Source organism: Salmo salar, chromosome 15 (assembly GCF_965601325.2).
Source record: "Salmo salar chromosome 15, fSalSal1, whole genome shotgun sequence".
NCBI lineage: Eukaryota > Metazoa > Chordata > Actinopteri > Salmoniformes > Salmonidae > Salmo > Salmo salar.
The window spans coordinates 96,447,287-96,467,631 of record NC_138305.1 but is presented as its reverse complement, the minus strand read 5'-3'; the positions used below and the strand labels follow the sequence as shown (position 1 = coordinate 96,467,631).

At 38.7% G+C, this 20,345-nt stretch overlaps 1 protein-coding gene across 3 annotated transcripts in view; it reads right to left on the bottom strand.

The window, feature by feature from the left end:
* LOC106572625 (F-actin-monooxygenase mical1) overlaps nucleotides 1–20,345 on the bottom strand; it is a 61,207-nt gene that overhangs the window by 24,728 nt on the left and 16,134 nt on the right. For all 3 annotated transcript variants that reach the window (XM_014146971.3, XM_014146970.3, XM_014146974.3), the window contains 8 exons: nucleotides 16,766–16,881; nucleotides 16,330–16,456; nucleotides 15,524–15,611; nucleotides 13,444–13,591; nucleotides 12,973–13,169; nucleotides 10,621–10,721; nucleotides 9,960–10,013; nucleotides 9,368–9,602 (listed from right to left, as the gene is read on the bottom strand). In XM_014146971.3, the coding sequence (XP_014002446.3) occupies nucleotides 9,368–9,602; nucleotides 9,960–10,013; nucleotides 10,621–10,721; nucleotides 12,973–13,169; nucleotides 13,444–13,591; nucleotides 15,524–15,611; nucleotides 16,330–16,456; nucleotides 16,766–16,881 (1,066 nt within the window). The remainder of the gene's footprint in view (nucleotides 1–9,367; nucleotides 9,603–9,959; nucleotides 10,014–10,620; nucleotides 10,722–12,972; nucleotides 13,170–13,443; nucleotides 13,592–15,523; nucleotides 15,612–16,329; nucleotides 16,457–16,765; nucleotides 16,882–20,345) is intronic.

Here is a 20,345-nt window from a genome sequence, read left to right as displayed (position 1 = left end):
GTCCTAGTGTACAGTAACATGATGTTCTATTGTTCTAGTGTACAGTAACATGATGTTCTATTGTTCTAGTGTACAGTAACATGATCTATTGTACAGTAACATGATCTATTGTACAGTAACATGATGTTGTATTGTTCTAGTGTACAGTAACATGATCTATTGTACAGTAACATGATGTTGTACAGTAACATGATGTTGTATTGTTCTAGTGTACAGTAACATGATGTTGTATTGTTCTAGTGTACAGTAACATGATGTTGTATTGTTCTAGTGTACAGTAACATGATGTTGTATTGTTCAAGTGTACAGTAACATGATGTTGTATTGTTCTAGTGTACAGTAACATGATCTATTCTACAGTAACATGATGTTTTATTGTTCTAGTGTACAGTAACATGATCTATTCTACAGTAACATGATGTTTTATTGTTCTAGTGTACAGTAACATGATCTATTGTACAGTAACATGATGTTGTATTGTTCTAGTGTACAGTAACATGATCTATTGTACAGTAACATGATGTTGTATTGTTCTAGTGTACAGTAACATGATCTATTGTACAGTAACATGATGTTGTATTGTTCTAGTGTACAGTAACGTCTACTGTACAGTAACATGATGTTCTACTGTACAGTAACATGGTGTTCCATTTTACAGTAACATGGTGTTCTATTGCACAGTAACATGGCGTTCTATTGTACAGTAACATGTATTGTTCTATTGTACAGTAACATGGTGTTCTATTGTACAGTAACATGATCTATTGTACAGTAACATGATCTATTGTACAGTAACATGATCTATTGTACAGTAACATGATGTTGTATTGTTCTAGTGTACAGTAACATGATCTATTGTACAGTAACATGATGTTGTATTGTTCTAGTGTACAGTAACATGTATTGTTCTAGTGTACAGTAACGTCTAATGTACAGTAACATGATGTTCTATTGTATAGTAACATGACGGTCTACTGTACAGTAACATTGTTTTATTGTTCGACTGTACAGTAACATGGTGTTCTATTTTACAGTAACATGAAGTTCTACTGTACAGTAACATGTATTGTTCTATTGTACAGTAACATGTTCTATTGTACAGTAACATGTTCTGGTGTTCTATTGTACAGTAACATGTTCTGGTGTTCTATTGTACAGTAACATGTTCTGGTGTTCTAGTGTACAGTAACATGTATTGTTCTATTGCACAGTAACATGTATTGTTCTATTGCACAGTAACATGTATTGTTCTATTGCACAGTAACATGTATTGTTCTATTGCACAGTAACATGTATTGTTCTAGTGCACAGTAACATGTATTGTTCTAGTGCACAGTAACATGTATTGTTCTAGTGCACAGTAACATGTATTGTTCTAGTGCACAGTAACATGCACAGTAACATGGCGTTCTATTGCACAGTAACATGTATTGTTCTATTGCACAGTAACATGTATTGTTCTAGTGCACAGTAACATGTATTGTTCTAGTGCACAGTAACATGTATTGTTCTAGTGCACAGTAACATGTATTGTTCTAGTGCACAGTAACATGTATTGTTCTAGTGCACAGTAACATGTATTGTTCTAGTGCACAGTAACATGTATTGTTCTAGTGCACAGTAACATGTATTGTTCTAGTGCACAGTAACATGTATTGTTCTAGTGCACAGTAACATGTATTGTTCTAGTGCACAGTAACATGGTGTTCTAGTGCACAGTAACATGGTGTTCTATTGTACAGTAACATGTATTGTTCTATTGTACAGTAACATGGTGGTCTATTGTACAGTAACATGGTGTTCTATTGTAGAGTAACATGGTGTTGTATTGTTCTAGTGTACAGTAACATGTATTGTTCTAGTGTACAGTAACGTCTACTGTACAGTAACATGATGTTCTACTGTACAGTAACGTCTACTGTACAGTAACATGATGTTCTACTGTACAGTAACATGGTGTTCTATTTTAAAGTATCATGGAATTCTACTGTACAGGAACATACTCTGTTGCACAGTAACATGGTGTTCTATTGTACAGTAACATGGTGTTCTATTGTACAGTAACATGAAGTTTTATGGTTCTACTGTACAGTAACATGATGTTTTATTGTTCTACTGTACAGTAACATGACGTTTTATTTTTCTACTGTACAGTAACATGACGTTTTATTGTTCTACTGTACAGTAACATGACGTTTTATTGTTCTAGTGTACAGTAACATGACGTTTTATTGTTCTAGTGTACAGTAACATGATGTTTTATTGTTCTAATGTACAGTAACATGATGTTTTATTGTTCTAATGTACAGTAACATGATGTTTTATTGTTCTAATGTACAGTAACATGATGTTTTATTGTTCTAATTTACAGTAACATGATGTTCTATTGTTCTAATGTACAGTAACATGATGTTCTATTGTTGTAATGTACAGTAACATGATGTTCTAGTGTACAGTAACATGATGTTCTATTGTTCTAGTGTACAGTAACATGATGTTCTATTGTTCTAGTGTACAGTAACATGATTTATTGTACAGTAACATGTTCTATTGTTCTAGTGTACAGTAACATGATGTTGTATTGTTCTAGTGTACAGTAACATGATGTTCTATTGTTCTAGTGTACAGTAACATGATGTTCTATTGTTCTAATGTACAGTAACATGATGTTCTATTGTACAGTAACATGATGTTCTATTGTTCTAGTGTACAGTAACATGATCTATTGTACAGTAACATGATGTTGTATTGTTCTAGTGTACAGTAACATGTATTGTTCTAGTGTACAGTAACGTCTAATGTACAGTAACATGATGTTCTATTGTATAGTAACATGACGGTCTACTGTACAGTAACATTGTTTTATTGTTCGACTGTACAGTAACATGGTGTTCTATTTTACAGTAACATGAAGTTCTACTGTACAGTAACATGTATTGTTCTATTGTACAGTAACATGTTCTATTGTACAGTAACATGTTCTGGTGTTCTATTGTACAGTAACATGTTCTGGTGTTCTATTGTACAGTAACATGTTCTGGTGTTCTAGTGTACAGTAACATGTATTGTTCTATTGCACAGTAACATGTATTGTTCTATTGCACAGTAACATGTATTGTTCTATTGCACAGTAACATGTATTGTTCTATTGCACAGTAACATGTATTGTTCTAGTGCACAGTAACATGTATTGTTCTAGTGCACAGTAACATGTATTGTTCTAGTGCACAGTAACATGTATTGTTCTAGTGCACAGTAACATGCACAGTAACATGGCGTTCTATTGCACAGTAACATGTATTGTTCTATTGCACAGTAACATGTATTGTTCTAGTGCACAGTAACATGTATTGTTCTAGTGCACAGTAACATGTATTGTTCTAGTGCACAGTAACATGTATTGTTCTAGTGCACAGTAACATGTATTGTTCTAGTGCACAGTAACATGTATTGTTCTAGTGCACAGTAACATGTATTGTTCTAGTGCACAGTAACATGTATTGTTCTAGTGCACAGTAACATGGTGTTCTAGTGCACAGTAACATGGTGTTCTATTGTACAGTAACATGTATTGTTCTATTGTACAGTAACATGGTGGTCTATTGTACAGTAACATGGTGTTCTATTGTAGAGTAACATGGTGTTGTATTGTTCTAGTGTACAGTAACATGTATTGTTCTAGTGTACAGTAACGTCTACTGTACAGTAACATGATGTTCTACTGTACAGTAACGTCTACTGTACAGTAACATGATGTTCTACTGTACAGTAACATGGTGTTCTATTTTAAAGTATCATGGAATTCTACTGTACAGGAACATACTCTGTTGCACAGTAACATGGTGTTCTATTGTACAGTAACATGGTGTTCTATTGTACAGTAACATGAAGTTTTATGGTTCTACTGTACAGTAACATGATGTTTTATTGTTCTACTGTACAGTAACATGACGTTTTATTTTTCTACTGTACAGTAACATGACGTTTTATTGTTCTACTGTACAGTAACATGACGTTTTATTGTTCTAGTGTACAGTAACATGACGTTTTATTGTTCTAGTGTACAGTAACATGATGTTTTATTGTTCTAATGTACAGTAACATGATGTTTTATTGTTCTAATGTACAGTAACATGATGTTTTATTGTTCTAATGTACAGTAACATGATGTTTTATTGTTCTAATTTACAGTAACATGATGTTCTATTGTTCTAATGTACAGTAACATGATGTTCTATTGTTGTAATGTACAGTAACATGATGTTCTAGTGTACAGTAACATGATGTTCTATTGTTCTAGTGTACAGTAACATGATGTTCTATTGTTCTAGTGTACAGTAACATGATTTATTGTACAGTAACATGTTCTATTGTTCTAGTGTACAGTAACATGATGTTGTATTGTTCTAGTGTACAGTAACATGATGTTCTATTGTTCTAGTGTACAGTAACATGATGTTCTATTGTTCTAATGTACAGTAACATGATGTTCTATTGTACAGTAACATGATGTTCTATTGTTCTAGTGTACAGTAACATGATCTATTGTACAGTAACATGATGTTCTATTGTTCTAGTGTACAGTAACATGATCTATTGTACAGTAACATGATGTTGTATTGTTCTAGTGTACAGTAACGTCTACTGTACAGTAACATGATGTTGTATTGTTCTAGTGTACAGTAACATGATGTTGTATTGTTCTAGTGTACAGTAACATGATGTTGTATTGTTCTAGTGTACAGTAACATGATCTATTCTACAGTAACATGTTTTATTGTTCTAGTGTACAGTAACGTCTACTGTACAGTAACATGATGTTCTAATGTACAGTAACATGGTGTTCTATTTTAAAGTATCATGGAAGTTCTACTGTACAGGAACATACTCTTGTACAGTAACATGGTGTTCTATTGTACAGTAACATGGTGTTCTATTGTACAGTAACATGATGTTCTATTGTAGAGTAACATGAGGTATTGTTCTATTGAACAGTAACATGAAGTTCTATTGTACAGTAACATGTTCTATTGTTCTACTGTACAGTAACATGATGTTCTATTATTCCATTGTACAGTAACATGTTTTATTGTTCTAGTGTACAGTAACATGATGTTCTAGTGTACAGTAACATGATGTTCTAGTGTACAGTAGCATTGTTCTAGTGTACAGTAACATGATGTTCTAGTGTACAGTAGCATGATTTATTGTACAGTAACATGATGTTGTATTGTTCTAGTGTACAGTAACATGATTTATTGTACAGTAACATGATGTTGTATTGTTCTAGTGTACAGTAACATGATCTATTGTACAGTAACATGATGTTGTATTGTTCTAGTGTACAGTAACATGATGTTGTATTGTTCTAGTGTACAGTAACATGATCTATTGTACAGTGACATGATGTATTGTACAGTAATATGATCTATTGTACAGTAACATGATGTTGTATTGTTCTAGTGTACAGTAACGTCTACTGTACAGTAACATGATGTTCTACTGTACAGTAACATGGTGTTCTATTTTAAAGTATCATGGAAGTTCTACTGTACAGGAACATACTCTGTTGTACAGTAACATGGTGTTCTATTGTACAGTAACATGATGTTATATTGTACAGTAACATGGTGTTCTATTGTAGAGTAACATGGTGTTCTATTGTAGAGTAACATGGTGTTCTATTGTAGAGTAACATGATGTTCTATTGTTCTACTGTACAGTAACATGATGTTCTATTGTACAGTAACATGATTTATTGTACATTAACATGTTCTATTGTTCTAGTGTACAGTAACATGATGTTGTATTGTTCTAGTGTACAGTAACATGATGTTGTATTGTTCTAGTGTACAGTAACATGATCTATTGTACAGTGACATGATGTATTGTACAGTAACATGATCTATTGTACAGTAACATGATGTTGTATTGTTCTAGTGTACAGTAACGTCTACTGTACAGTAACATGATGTTCTACTGTACAGTAACATGGTGTTCTATTTTAAAGTATCATGGAAGTTCTACTGTACAGGAACATACTCTGTTGTACAGTAACATGGTGTTCTATTGTACAGTAACATGATGTTATATTGTACAGTAACATGGTGTTCTATTGTAGAGTAACATGGTGTTCTATTGTAGAGTAACATGGTGTTCTATTGTAGAGTAACATGATGTTCTATTGTTCTACTGTACAGTAACATGATGTTCTATTGTTCTACTGTACAGTAACATGATTTATTGTACAGTAACATGTTCTATTGTTCTAGTGTACAGTAACATGATGTATTGTTCTAGTGTACAGTAAAGTCTACTGTACAGTAACATGATGTTCTACTGTACAGTAACATGGTGTTCTATTTTAAAGTATCATGGAAGTTCTACTGTACAGGAACATACTCTGTTGTACAGTAACATGGTGTTCTATTGTACAGTAACATGGTGTTCTATTGTACAGTAACATGAGGTATTGTTCTATTGAACAGTAACATGAAGTTCTATTATACAGTAACATGTTCTATTGTTCTACTGTACAGTAACATGATGTTCTATTATTCCAGTGTACAGTAACATGTTTTATTGTTCTAGTGTACAGTAACATGATGTTCTAGTGTACAGTAACATGATGTTCTAGTGTACAGTAGCATTGTTCTAGTGTACAGAAACATGTTCTAGTGTACAGTAACATGTTCTAGTGTACAGTAGCATTGTTCTAGTGTACAGTAACATGATGTTCTATTGTTCTAGTGTACAGTAACATGATTTATTGTACAGTAACATGATGTTGTATTGTTCTAGTGTACAGTAACATGATCTATTGTACAGTAACATGATGTTGTATTGTTCTAGTGTACAGTAACATGATCTATTGTACAGTAACATGATGTTGTATTGTTCTAGTGTACAGTAACATGATGTTGTATTGTTCTAGTGTACAGTAACATGATCTATTGTACAGTGACATGATGTATTGTACAGTAACATGATCTATTGTACAGTAACATGATGTTGTATTGTTCTAGTGTACAGTAACGTCTACTGTACAGTAACATGGTGTTCTATTGCACAGTAACATGATGTTATATTGTACAGTAACATGGTGTTCTATTGTAGAGTAACATGGTGTTCTATTGTACAGTAACATGGTGTTCTATTGTACAGTAACATGATGTTATATTGTACAGTAACATGATGTTCTATTGTTCTACTGTACAGTAACATGTTCTATTGTTCTAGTGTACAGTAACATGATGTTCTATTGTTCTAGTGTACAGTAACATGATCTATTGTACAGTAACATGATGTTGTATTGTTCTAGTGTACAGTAACGTCTACTGTACAGTAACATGATGTTCTACTGTACAGTAACATGGTGTTCTATTTTAAAGTATCATGGATGTTCTACTGTACAGGAACATACTCTGTTGTACAGTAACATGATGTTCTATTGTACAGTAACATGATGTTCTATTGTAGAGTAACATGGTGTTCTATTGTAGAGTAACATGGTGTTCTATTGTAGAGTAACATGATGTATTGTTCTATTGAACAGTAACATGATGTTCTATTGTTCTACTGTACAGTAACATGATGTTCTATTGTTCTACTGTACAGTAACATGATGTTCTATTGTTCTACTGTACAGTAACATGATGTTCTATTGTTCTAGTATACAGTAACATGATCTATTGTACAGTCGCATGATGTTCTATTGTACAGTACCATGATGTTCTATTGTTCTAGTGTACAGTAACATGAAGTTCTATTGTTCTACTGTACAGTAACAAGATGTTCTATTGTTCTAGTGTACAGTAACATGGTGTTCTATTTTAAAGTATCATGGAAGTTCTACTGTACAGGAACATACTCTGTTGTACAGTAACATGGTGTTCTATTGTACAGTAACATGATGTTATATTGTACAGTAACATGATGTTCTATTGTTCTACTGTACAGTAACATGTTCTATTGTTCTAGTGTACAGTAACATGATGTTCTATTGTTCTAGTGTACAGTAACATGATCTATTGTACAGTAACATGATGTTGTATTGTTCTAGTGTACAGTAACGTCTACTGTACAGTAACATGATGTTCTACTGTACAGTAACATGGTGTTCTATTTTAAAGTATCATGGATGTTCTACTGTACAGGAACATACTCTGTTGTACAGTAACATGATGTTCTATTGTACAGTAACATGATGTTCTATTGTAGAGTAACATGGTGTTCTATTGTAGAGTAACATGATGTATTGTTCTATTGAACAGTAACATGATGTTCTATTGTTCTACTGTACAGTAACATGATGTTCTATTGTTCTACTGTACAGTAACATGATGTTCTATTGTTCTACTGTACAGTAACATGATGTTCTATTGTTCTAGTATACAGTAACATGATCTATTGTACAGTCGCATGATGTTCTATTGTACAGTAACATGATGTTCTATTGTTCTAGTGTACAGTAACATGACGTTCTATTGTTCTACTGTACAGTAACATGTTTTATTATTCTAGTGTACAGTAACATGATGTTCTATTGTTCTAGTGTACAGTAACATGATCTATTGTACAGTAGCATGATGTTCTACTGTACAGTAACATGATGTTCTACTGTACAGTAACATGTTCCATTGTTCTAGCCTACAGTAACATGATGTTCTTTTGTTCTAGTGTACAGTAACATGATGTTCTACTGTTCTAGTGTATAGTAACATGATGTTCTAGTGTACAGTAACATGTTATATTGTTCTATTGTACAGTAACAAGATGTTCTATTGTTCTAGTGTACAGTAACATGATTTATTCTAGTGTACAGTAACATGATGTTCTATTGTTCTACTGTACAGTAACATGATTTGTTCTAGTGTACAGTAACATGATGTTCTATTGTACAGTAACATGTTCTATTGTACAGTAACATTGTTCTACTGTACAGTAACATTGTTCCATTGTTCTAGCCTACAGTAACATGATGTTCTTTTGTTCTAGTGTACAGTAACATGATGTTCTACTGTTCTAGTGTATAGTAACATGATGTTCTAGTGTACAGTAACATGATATATTGTACAGTAACATGATATATTGTACAGTAACTTGATGTTCTATTGTTCTAGTGTACAGTAACATGATGTTCTAGTGTACAGTAACATGCTATATTGTTCTATTGTACAGTAACATTATGTTCTATTATAGAATCTTGTAAAAAAAAAATATCCTGCTTCTAAAAGATTCAAGAGGCTCATTGGGACCCTAGAAATAACATCTGTGGTTACTAAAATTGCAGATTTCCCACTAGCCTATTGCCCTGAAAAAGAGTACCCGAGTATAGGCTGTGGTACAGGCGGTGCTCACTACTCACCAGTGTGCTGGTTGAAGGTATACCCGCCCAGTCTAAGGGTGGTGCCGCACTGATGGCAGGTGAAGCAGCTACGGTGGAATAACTTTCCCTCAGTACTGATCCTCTCCAGAACATAGACCCGCTGGCAACAGAAGTAACACTCCTCATTGCTACTGATGCCTGGCGTCAGGCTCAGTTCAGGGTCAGGGTTCACAGGGTCAGGGGTCACCTTAGGGGCTGAGAGAGGAGCTACAGGCTGGGGGGAAAGAAATTGAGAGCAACGGTAATTTTTACAGTAGTTCAATAACATAGCACAAAAACACGTGCTTATGGTTCAACATTAGGGAGTAGTCCTGAAGGCCAAAGAAAGCCACACAATACAACATGACAAATCTGATGGGCTCAACAATTCTTCACTTTGTACATGTCTCTGGGTGCTGTTTCCCAGTAGTAATCAAATAGAGGAACAAAGCACAGAAACACATGATAGTATAGCAGTTGGAGTAGTCCTGAAGTCTGCAGATACATCCATCAGTAAAGGGAAACGTTAGCTCTGTACTGTATGTGAGCCTCTGATAATAAGCATAGAATTTGTATTCTAGACACTACTCACATCCTTTTCCTCTCCCATCATCCCCTTTTCTTCTTTCTTGCTTGCCAGTCTCTCCTGTGTAAAAGAGAAAACAGTCATGTGACCACGTTTATGGTTTAAATTACAGTAACTGAATAACGGATGACCTCAAAATGAACAATGCTATAGATATTATCTTGCATGTTTGAAAAGTATCTTTGCCATTACAGTTGATTTTGGAAAAGGCCAAAAAAAGGCCAAAATAAATTGTAAACCTCATGCAGTATGGTCTTATTTATAATACTGAACTAAAACAATCAAACGATCATTAAAAATACTGTAACTAGTGAAAATTGAATGTACAATGAAAGTATAATCACAAGAAACAAACTAAAATGACAGGGAATATGAATGAGGTTCTCATCTAGAAAACTCTGATATTAAGTAAATAATCTAGCTACAGTAGTCTCAGCGACAACATGCAGCTGCTTGTTTTAGCTCACCTCGCGGCTCTGCAGGGAGTTGCATGAAAAATAATGACGTCCATATGAACTTGAGGTTGGCCTATTCCCCTTTTCACCCAAAAGACAACTGGTTTTGCACAAAATGTTCTTGTCCAGTCGATCCCTGATATTAAATAAACACTAAACAGCCAACTACAGTGGTCTCAGTGACAACATGCAGCTGCTTGCCTGAACCTTACCTTGCGTCGCTGCAGAGAGTTGTGCTTGAGGTTGTTGAGGAAGACCACAGCAGCCCGAAAAGACAGGGTCTTGGATGGCTTCAGGGGAAGGCTCTGAGGTTCTGCAGCAGAGAGAGAAACACACACAAGCTTTAGTGTCCTCCTGCTCTGTTCTGGCAGAACAACAAACAGGCTTATCTGTGTGTCAGCCAGCCAGCCGATCCCCTTACATAGTGGTACTCTACCTCCAGCATCACAGAGACAAGACAAAGCCAAGCGAAGCAACCGCTCTCCAAGCCTGCTTCAAAATGCTGGATCCCCACTGAAAATCTCTCTCCTACACACTCTGCTAGTATTTACCAGAAATACCTCCGGCAGCAAAAACAGCCTGGGAAAATCCGTACTCCTCACAGGAATAGTAGCTAGATCTCTTTTCGGTGAGGCTGAGGCTAGTCCCACCTGAACCTGATAAGCCATTTCCTCAGAGGCTGATGCTGTTTGCTTTGGCTGCTACCTGGCTTACCCACCGAGCGCAGGAGAGCGGCACAACCCTGGCAGCCAATCAGGGCTGGTTATGAGCTCAGCCCCAGCTACTCTAACCAGAGGCATGCTGGGTAATGCTCTTAAAGCGACAATGACAGCGCTCTCCCTTTTATCAACATCAAACACATTTCAGAGGGAAAAAACACCTGAGCCCTTGTACAAACGGGGTTACATAAGCTGTGTACTGTCTAAACAACTGACTTGGGACCAGATTCAATTCCTTTCACTAATAATACGCTATTGATACAGTTAATCTTGGTCCAGCGTTTTAAGAAATGCCAACTAGAAATATGCCAATAAACATCTTTATGTAATGAATACAACTATGTTCAATGACAAGATAACATTGTCACAGTAACAGAAATGATATAAATATACATAATGTAGTCTCGTGAAAACAGACCAACACCACATTCTTGTTCCAGATAGCTGGAGTCAAGGCTACAAGTGATCAAACAAACAATCACGGTGATTATTACGTAACATGTACGACAATCATTCCCCTAATGCAGGTATTCCCAAACTGGGGCATTGTCTGGGGTACGCCAAATTACGTCGGGGGTACGCAATATAAAAATGTGATTCACATTTTTTTTTTTTATGAAAAAACAAACGGGGCTATACATTTGGATGAGGTTTTTTTCTCGCGTAAAATTAAACCATCTAGTGTTCAGCAAAATAACAACACCATGTCAAATACAGGTAGCCTAGTCAAATAATGAACATCCAATCACATTAACTGTTACTCTCTCGAGGAAATTCCACTAACGGTCAGTATGTAGCTAAACGTAGCTGCTGTTCATGTTGGTATCTGTACTGATGGCGCAAAAGCCATGACAGGACAGGGAGACATAGTGGAGTGGTAACGTGTGTGCAAGCAGTTGCTCCCGACGCCATTTGGGTACACTGCAGCATCCACCGAGAGGCTGTTGCTGCCAAGGAAATGCCTGACAGCTTGAAAGACGTTTAGACACTACAGTGAAAATGGCTAACTTTGTTAAAGCAAGGCCTCTGAACTCGTGTATTTTCTGCATTATGCAATGATATGGGCAGCGACCATGTAACGCTTTTACACATACAGAAGTGCGCTGGTTATCAAAGGGAAAAGTATTGACACATTTATTTTTTTTAATTGAGAGACGAGCATAAAGTTTTCTTTATTGACCATAATTTTCACTTGTCTGACTGCTTGCATGATGACGAGTTTCTCACACGGCTGGCCTTTCTGGGTGATGTTTTTTCCTCGCCTGAATGATCTGAATCTAGGATTACAGGGACTCTCCGCGACTATATTCAATGTGCGAGACAAAATTGAGGCTATGATGAAGAAGTTAGAGCTCTTTTCTGTCTGCATTAACAAGGACAAGACACAGGTCTTTCAAGCATGAAAATTCACTAGTATGAAAACTAAATACAGGCACAGACTGCGTGTGGAAAATGATTTAAGACTGAGTCTCTCTCCAATACAACCCAACATTGCAGAGTTATGTGCATCCTTTCAAGCACACCCTTCTCATTAACCTGTGGTGAGTTATTCAAATAAGGTTTTATATGTAAGATGGTTAAAAAAAGAACAAAATTATTGATTATTATTTGTGCCTTGGTCCTATAAGAGCTCTTTGTCACTTCCCACAAGTCGGGTTGTGACGACAAAAACTCACACTCATTCTTATGTTTAATAAATGTATCTTACAGGCTTACAATGATGGCAAAAAACAACATTTGAGAGTGCGCTGACCCTGGTGCTAGAGGGGGTACGCAGCTGGAGGTTGAATGTTTGAAGGGGTACGGCACTATAAAAAGTTTGGGAACCACTGCCCTAATGCATACCTTTAGTAGGTGTCCTTTCATTGAACGCATCGTGGATCTGTGTGAGGTAGTGCACCATGGAGAGCTTGTCTATCTGTCCCTTGAAAGACATCTCATTGGCTGACATTATGGGAGGGATGCCCAGCTCTCTCTCCAGGAAGTTGAAGGCCAGCTGGTTATTGTAGACTGCATTAGACTCCTCCAGAGAGGACATGTCACTGTGGAGGGAGAGGTTAGGGATAGCTACTATGTTGACCAAGGGCATGTTCAGGAGGGCACACAATAGCAAAACTATTTGTAACAGAATGCAGAAGTTTGTTTTCTTATTGGACAGTTAGTACCATAAATAACTTGAACAGGAAAAGTCCTTCAGACCAATTAAATTTGACTAGGCTTATGGGTAAGTTTTTCCTTCTGTAGTACTACTTGTGCATTTGCTACATAGGTGGTGGATACGTTGACTTGCCCCCCTTGTAAAGCCCAGAGACTCACATGACACGGGGTCTGAAGGTGTTGATGAGGGCACACAGGGCCAGGCCAGACCTCCAGGACTGGTTCAGATCGTTCACCTTCACCCTGTCATATCCTGCAGTGTGCTGCTGGCACCACTTCAAAAGCACCTCAAACGCTCCAACCGAATCTGGGCCATGAACACACATATGAACACACATAGGAATACTGCTTTACGACGATGAAACAGTGACATTGCATCAAGGCAGGCATTGAAATAATGCTGTGATTCATACACAGACAGTTTACATTCCAAGTTGGGCATCTAAGGATGCAACAGAAAGGTCTCAGCCATTGCAATTTATTTCGGAATTTTAACACTTAACAATTATCAAAACAAATGTATACAAAAATTATTTGATTAAAACAATTATTTGGCCGCTATGCCAGGGGTGGGCAATTCCAGTCCTCGAGGGCCTCCAATTCGCATACCGCCCCAACAGATGACACAATCTCAATTGCACTCCACACTGCCCTTTCCCACCTGGACAAAAGGAACACCTATGTGAGAATGCTGTTCATTGACTACAGCTCAGCGTTCAACACCATAGTGCCCACAAATGTTATCACTAAGCTAAGGACCATGGGACTAAACACCTCCCTCTGCAACCGTATCCTGGACTTCCTGACGGGCCACATCTGCCTCGCTGATCCTCAACACTGGGGCCCCTCAGGGGTGCATGCTTAGTCCCCTCCGTGTTCACCTATGACTGCATGGCCAAACACGACTCCAACACCATCATTAAGTTTGCTGACGACACAACAGTGGTAGGCCTGATTACCACCAACGAAAGACCTGGCAATGTGGTGCCATGACAACAACCTCTCCCTCAATGTGAGGAAGACAAAGGAGCTGATCATGGACTATAGGAAAAGGCAGGCCGAACAGGCCCCCATTAACATCGATGGGGCTGTAGTGGAGCGGGTCGAGAGTTTCAAGTTCTTTGGTGTCCACATCACCAACAAACTATCATTGTCCAAACACACCAAGACAGTCATGAAGAGGGCATGACAACACCTTTTCCCCCTCAGGAGACTGAAAAGATTTGGCATGGGTCCCCAGATCCTCAAAATGTTATACAGCTGCACAATCGAGTGCCTCCTGACAGGTTGCATCACCGCCTGGTATGGCAACTGCTTGGCTTCTGACCGTAAGGCGCTACAGAGGGTAGTGCGTACGGCCCAGTACATCACTGGGGCCAAGCTTCCTACCATCCAGGACCTATATACTAGGCGGTGTCAGAGGAAGGCCCAAAAAATTGTAAACGACTCCAGTCACACAAGTCATAGACTGTTCTCTCTGCTACCGCACGGCAAGCAGTACCGGAGCGCCTAGGACCAAAAGGCTCCTTAACAGCTTCTACCCCAAGCCATAAGACTGCTGAACAATTAATCAATGAAAACGCCACCCAGACTATTTACATTGACACGCACCCCCCCCTTTGTTCTTACACTGCTGCTACTCGCTGTTTATTATCTATGTATAGTCACTTTACCCCTACCTACATGTACAAAATAACTCGACTAACCTGTACCCCCACACATTGACTCGGTACCGGTACCCCCTGTAAATAGCCTCGTTATTTTTATCTAACTATTTTTACTTTAGTTTATTTAGTAAATATTTTCTTAGATCTTTCTTGAACTACATTGTTGGTTAAGGGCTTGTAAATAAGCATTTCACAGTAAGGTCTACACCTGTTGTATGCAGAGAATGTGACAAATAAAATTTGATTTGATTTACTGCTATTAGCCCATACAAACGCATTGAATAACAGATTCACTACATGGAACAGATAATCTCTCTTCCCCCCCCCCCCCCCCAAAAAAAAACAAATCTAAGGGCAGTTTGTCCTGAAGTGTCTGACCTATATCTATTTGAGAGATATAACAAAGATCAGGAAACATAATTTAAAAAAAAATATTGACATGTATTTAATGGGTTATAGTCTCTGCGTGCCAATGATCTCAGCACAGCACAGCACAGCCGTGCCAAAACCAAAATGAATCACACCCCTGCCCCTCATGCATTATTGCTTTAGTAATGTGAAGCCAGACTGACCTTGTTGCAGGTGAGACCACTTGCCTTTCGGCTTCTTGGTGGGTCGGCCAGGATTAAGGCGTTCTTCCACGTCATAGAGGCGTTTCACCTATGTAATGCATGCAAAGAGAGGGAATACCAAAGAAACAAAAGAGTTGAGATCAACTTCACACTGAAGCCAGAACATAGTAGCCTGGTAACATATGCGTTTGTGCTGTCTTGCCAACTCCTATGGTCATTGTCAAGCAACAAGCATAGGAGTTGGCTATACAGCACAAACAGATCTGGGACCAGGCAAAGAACACAGCAGGCTTCATAAAGGCAGAAGCTGGGGTTTGGTTTGATGCAGTGTAATTGATCTGGTAGCTTGTGAAAACTCTCTAAAGCCTTTTAGATCAATACTCCTCTAGTGGTGGCGGGGGGGGGGGGGGGGGGGGGGGGCTCACCACAAAATACAAACACACAGCAGTTTCCTGACAATGCATGAATACTATAGGAAATATCCACCAAAATGTGGGCGCAGCACTGATCTATTTCAAAACGTGTTTACAATGTTACACAGCACGATATACACTATATTTGTTTTACTAGTGTTGACACAGTGAGGCAGTCATACCCTTTCGTACTGTCGTACCAACCCAAACCTTACTGAGCTGACCTGGTTACGCATCCCCTATAGCTGCTGGAACCGTGCTGAAAAAAGGAAATGTCCAAGCCAGCACTGTGCAGTTCTGGTCCGCCCAATAATGTGAATCAGGCATGAGTGTAGCTTTGTGTCGGCGCTGACTATAGAAATAAAAGGAATAGATTATATTTATGTTTTTGACCTGGATGGCCTTGACGGAGTTGAGGTTGACGTGTTGGTAGCGTGTAGCCGGGTCTATGCTGAAGGCGCTATATTTCTTACTGGTGTTCTCTGGCGTGGTCTGGGACAGGAGCTGGTAGAGACTCTCTCTATTCAGTCAGAGGGAAAGACATTTTAAGAGATAGTTCAACCTCAGAAACTCACTATGGAACTGAAGAAGCTCCAACTAAGGAACAGAAGATTCCGATGAGTTTGTACAGTAAGATTTTTTTACAAGCAGCTGCTTGTGAATTAATGGATGTTCAAAGATATACAGTTACAAGACTAGAGTGGCATTACAAGTTGAAGAATTCTCTCTGAAAGGCCCAGCCAGGGTAGTTCCTTCTATACAGGGAAGAGGAATGGTCACATGCTTTTAAAGGTGATGTTATTGATCATATAGGAAAAAGCTTCTTTACCGTTCAGCAAGGACTTCCATGTGGGGTCTTCCCTTGCCCCAGCTCCTAACCATCCATGCTGTGTCGAAGGCAGCCAGGAACCCACGGGCAATACCTGTTCCCAGAGGCCAAAATGGCTGTGGACACACACACACACACACTTTAGAATTATTAATTGACACGATAACTTGTCAGATTTAAAAGGAAGGAAATAAAGGTATGATGCTCTGTGCTGATTTAATACCCACAAGCTGCTGCATTAAGCTGATTTAGTGACCCATTTCTTAACAGAGCTCTGTGTCTATATACTGTATACGAACACATATACAGTATTCACACCCCTTGACTTTACACTTTGTTATTGTTGCAGCGTTATTCTAAAATGTATTAAATAAATACAAATCCTCATCAATCTACACACAATGCCCCATAATGATGAACCAAAAACAGTTTTTTAGAAATGTTTGCAAATGTATTGAAAATAAAAATAAAAAAATACCTTATTTACATAAGACCCTTTGCTATGAGACACAAAAGTGAGCTCAGGTGCATCCTGTTTCCATTGATCATCCTTGAGATGTTTCTACAACTTGATTGGAGTCCACCTTTGGTAAATTCAATTGATTGGACATGACTTGGAAAGGTACACACCTGTCTATATAAGGTACCTTAGATGACAGTGCAAAAACCAACCATGAGGTGGAAGGAATTGTCCACAAAGCTCCGAGACACGATTGTGTCAAGGCACAGATCTGGGGAAGGATACCAAAATATTTTGTGTGGCCTCCATCATTCTAAAATGGAAGAAGTTTGGGACCACCAAAACACTTCCAAGAGCTGGCCACCGGGCCAAACAGAGCAATCGGGGGAGAAGGGACTTGATCTGGGAGGTGACCAAGAACCTGAAGGTCACTGACAGAGTTCTAGAGTTGCTCTGTGGAGATGGGAGGACCTTCCAGAAGGACAAACGTCTCTGCAGCACTCCACCAATCAGGCCTTTATGGTAGTGGCCAGATGGAAGCCACTCCTCAGTAAAAGTCACATGACAGCCCGGTTGGATTTTGCCAAGAGGCACTTAAAGGACTGACCATGAGAAACAAGATTATCTGGTCTGATGAAACCAAGATTTGGCCTGAATGCCAAGGGTCACGTCTGGAGGAAACATGGCACCATTCCACAGTGAAGCATAGTGGTGGCAACATCATGCTGTGGGGATGTTTTTCCATCGGAAGATCTTGGGAGACTAGTCAGGATCGAGGGAGAGATGAACGGAGCAAAGTACAGAGTGATCCTTGAGCGCTCAGGACCTCAGACTGGGGCAATGGTTCACCTTCCAACAGGACAACAACCCCAAGCACACAGCCAAGACAATGCAGGAGTGGCTTCGGGACAAGTCTCTAAATGTCCTTGAGTGGCCCAGCCAGAGCCCGGACTTGAACCAGATTGAACATCTCTGGAGAGAACTTAAAATAGCTGTGCAGCGACGCAGCCCATCTAACCTGACAGAGCTTGAGAGGATCAGCAGAGAAGAATGGGAGAAACTCCCCAAATACAGGTGTGACAAGCTTGTAGCGTCATACCCAAGAAGATTCGAAGCTGTAATCGCTGCCAAAGGTGCTTCAACAAAGTACTGTGATTTCAGTTTTTTTATTTCTAAATTAGCAAACATATAAAAAAAATTGCTTTGTCATTATGGGCTAGTGTGTAGATTGATGAGGGGAAAAAAACCATTTAATCCATTTTAGAATAAGGCTGTAACAAAATGTGGAAAAAGTCAAGGGTCTGAATACTTTCCGAATGCACTGTGTACACTAAGTGTACAAAACATAAGGAACACCTTCCTAATATTGAGTTGCACCCCCTTTTGCCCTCAGAACAGCCTCAATTCGTCAGAGCATGGACTCTACAAGGTGTCAAAAGTGTTCCACAGAAATGCTGGCCCATGTTGACTCCAATGCCTCCCACAGTTGTGTCATGTTGGCTGGATGTAATTTGGGTGGTGGACTATTCTTGATACACACAAGAAATTGTTGAGCATGAAAAACCCAGGAGTGTTACAGTTCTTGACACACTCAAACTGGTGTGCCCGGCACCTACTCCATTCAAAGGCAATTCAATATTTTGTCACACATAAACAATCCATGTCTCAAGGCTTCTTTAACCTGTCTCCTACCCTTTATCTACACTGACTGAAGTTAATTTAACAAGTGACATCAATAAGGAATCATAGCTTTCACCTGGATTCACCTGGTCAGTCTATGTCTTGGAAAGAGCAGGTGTTCCTAATGTTTTGTACACTCAGTGTACAGTTGAAGTCGGAAGTTTACACACTTTTCAACAACTCCACACATTTCTTGTTAACAAACTATAGTTTTGGCAAGTCGGTTAGGACATCTACTTTGTGCATGACACAAATAATTTTTACAACAATTGTTTATAGACAGATTATTTCACTGTATCACAATTCCAGTGGGTCAGAAGTTTACATGCACTAAGTTGACTGTGCCTTTGGAAAATTCCAGAAAATGATGTCATGGTTTTAGAAGCTTCTGATAGGCTAATTGACATTGTTTGTCAAATGTAGGTGTATCTGTGGATGTATTTTAAGGCCTACCTTCAAACTCAGTGTCTCTTTGCTTGACATAATGGGAAAATCAATAGAAATAAGCCAAGAACTCAGAAAATAATTGTAGACCTCCACAGGTCTGGATCATCCTTGGGAGCAATTTCCAAACACCTGAAAGTACCACATTCATCTGTACAAACAATAGCACGCAAGTATAAACAGAATGGGACCACGTAGCCGTCATACCGCTCAGGAAGGAGACACGTTCTGTCTCCTAGAGATGAACGTACCTTGGTGGGAAAAGTGCAAATCAATCCCAGAACAGCAAAGGACCTTGTGAAGATGCTGGAGGAAACAGGTACAAAAGTATCTATATCCACAGTAAAACAAGTCCTATATCGACATAACCTTAAAGGTCGCTCAGCAAGGAAGAAGCCACTGCTCCAAAACCGCCATAAAAAAGCCAGACTACGGTTTGCAACTGCACATGGGGACAAAGATCATACTTTTTGGAGAAATGTCCTCTGGTCTGATGAAACAAAAACAGAACTGTTTGACCATAATGACCATCATTATGTTTGGAGGAAAAGGGGGAGGCTTGCAAGCCAAAGAACACCATCCCAACCGTGAAGCATGGGGGTGGCAGCATCATGTTGTGGGGGTGCTTTGCTGCAGGAGGGACTGGTGCACTTCACAAAATAGATGGCATCATGAGGAAGAAAAATGATGTGGATATATTGAAGCAACATCTCAAGACATCAGTCAGGAAGTTAAAGCTTGGTCGCAAATGGGTCTTCCAAATGGACAATAACCCCAAGCATACATCCAAAGTTGTGGCAAACGGCTTAAGGACAATAAAGTCAAGGTATTGGAGTGGCCATCACAAAGCCCTGACCTCAATCCCATAGAAAATCTGTGGGCAGATCTGAAAAAGCGTGTGAGAGATAGGAGGCCTACAAACCTGACTCAGTTACACCAGCTCTGTCAGGAGGAATGGGCCAAAAATCACCCAACATATTGTGGGAAGCTTGTGGA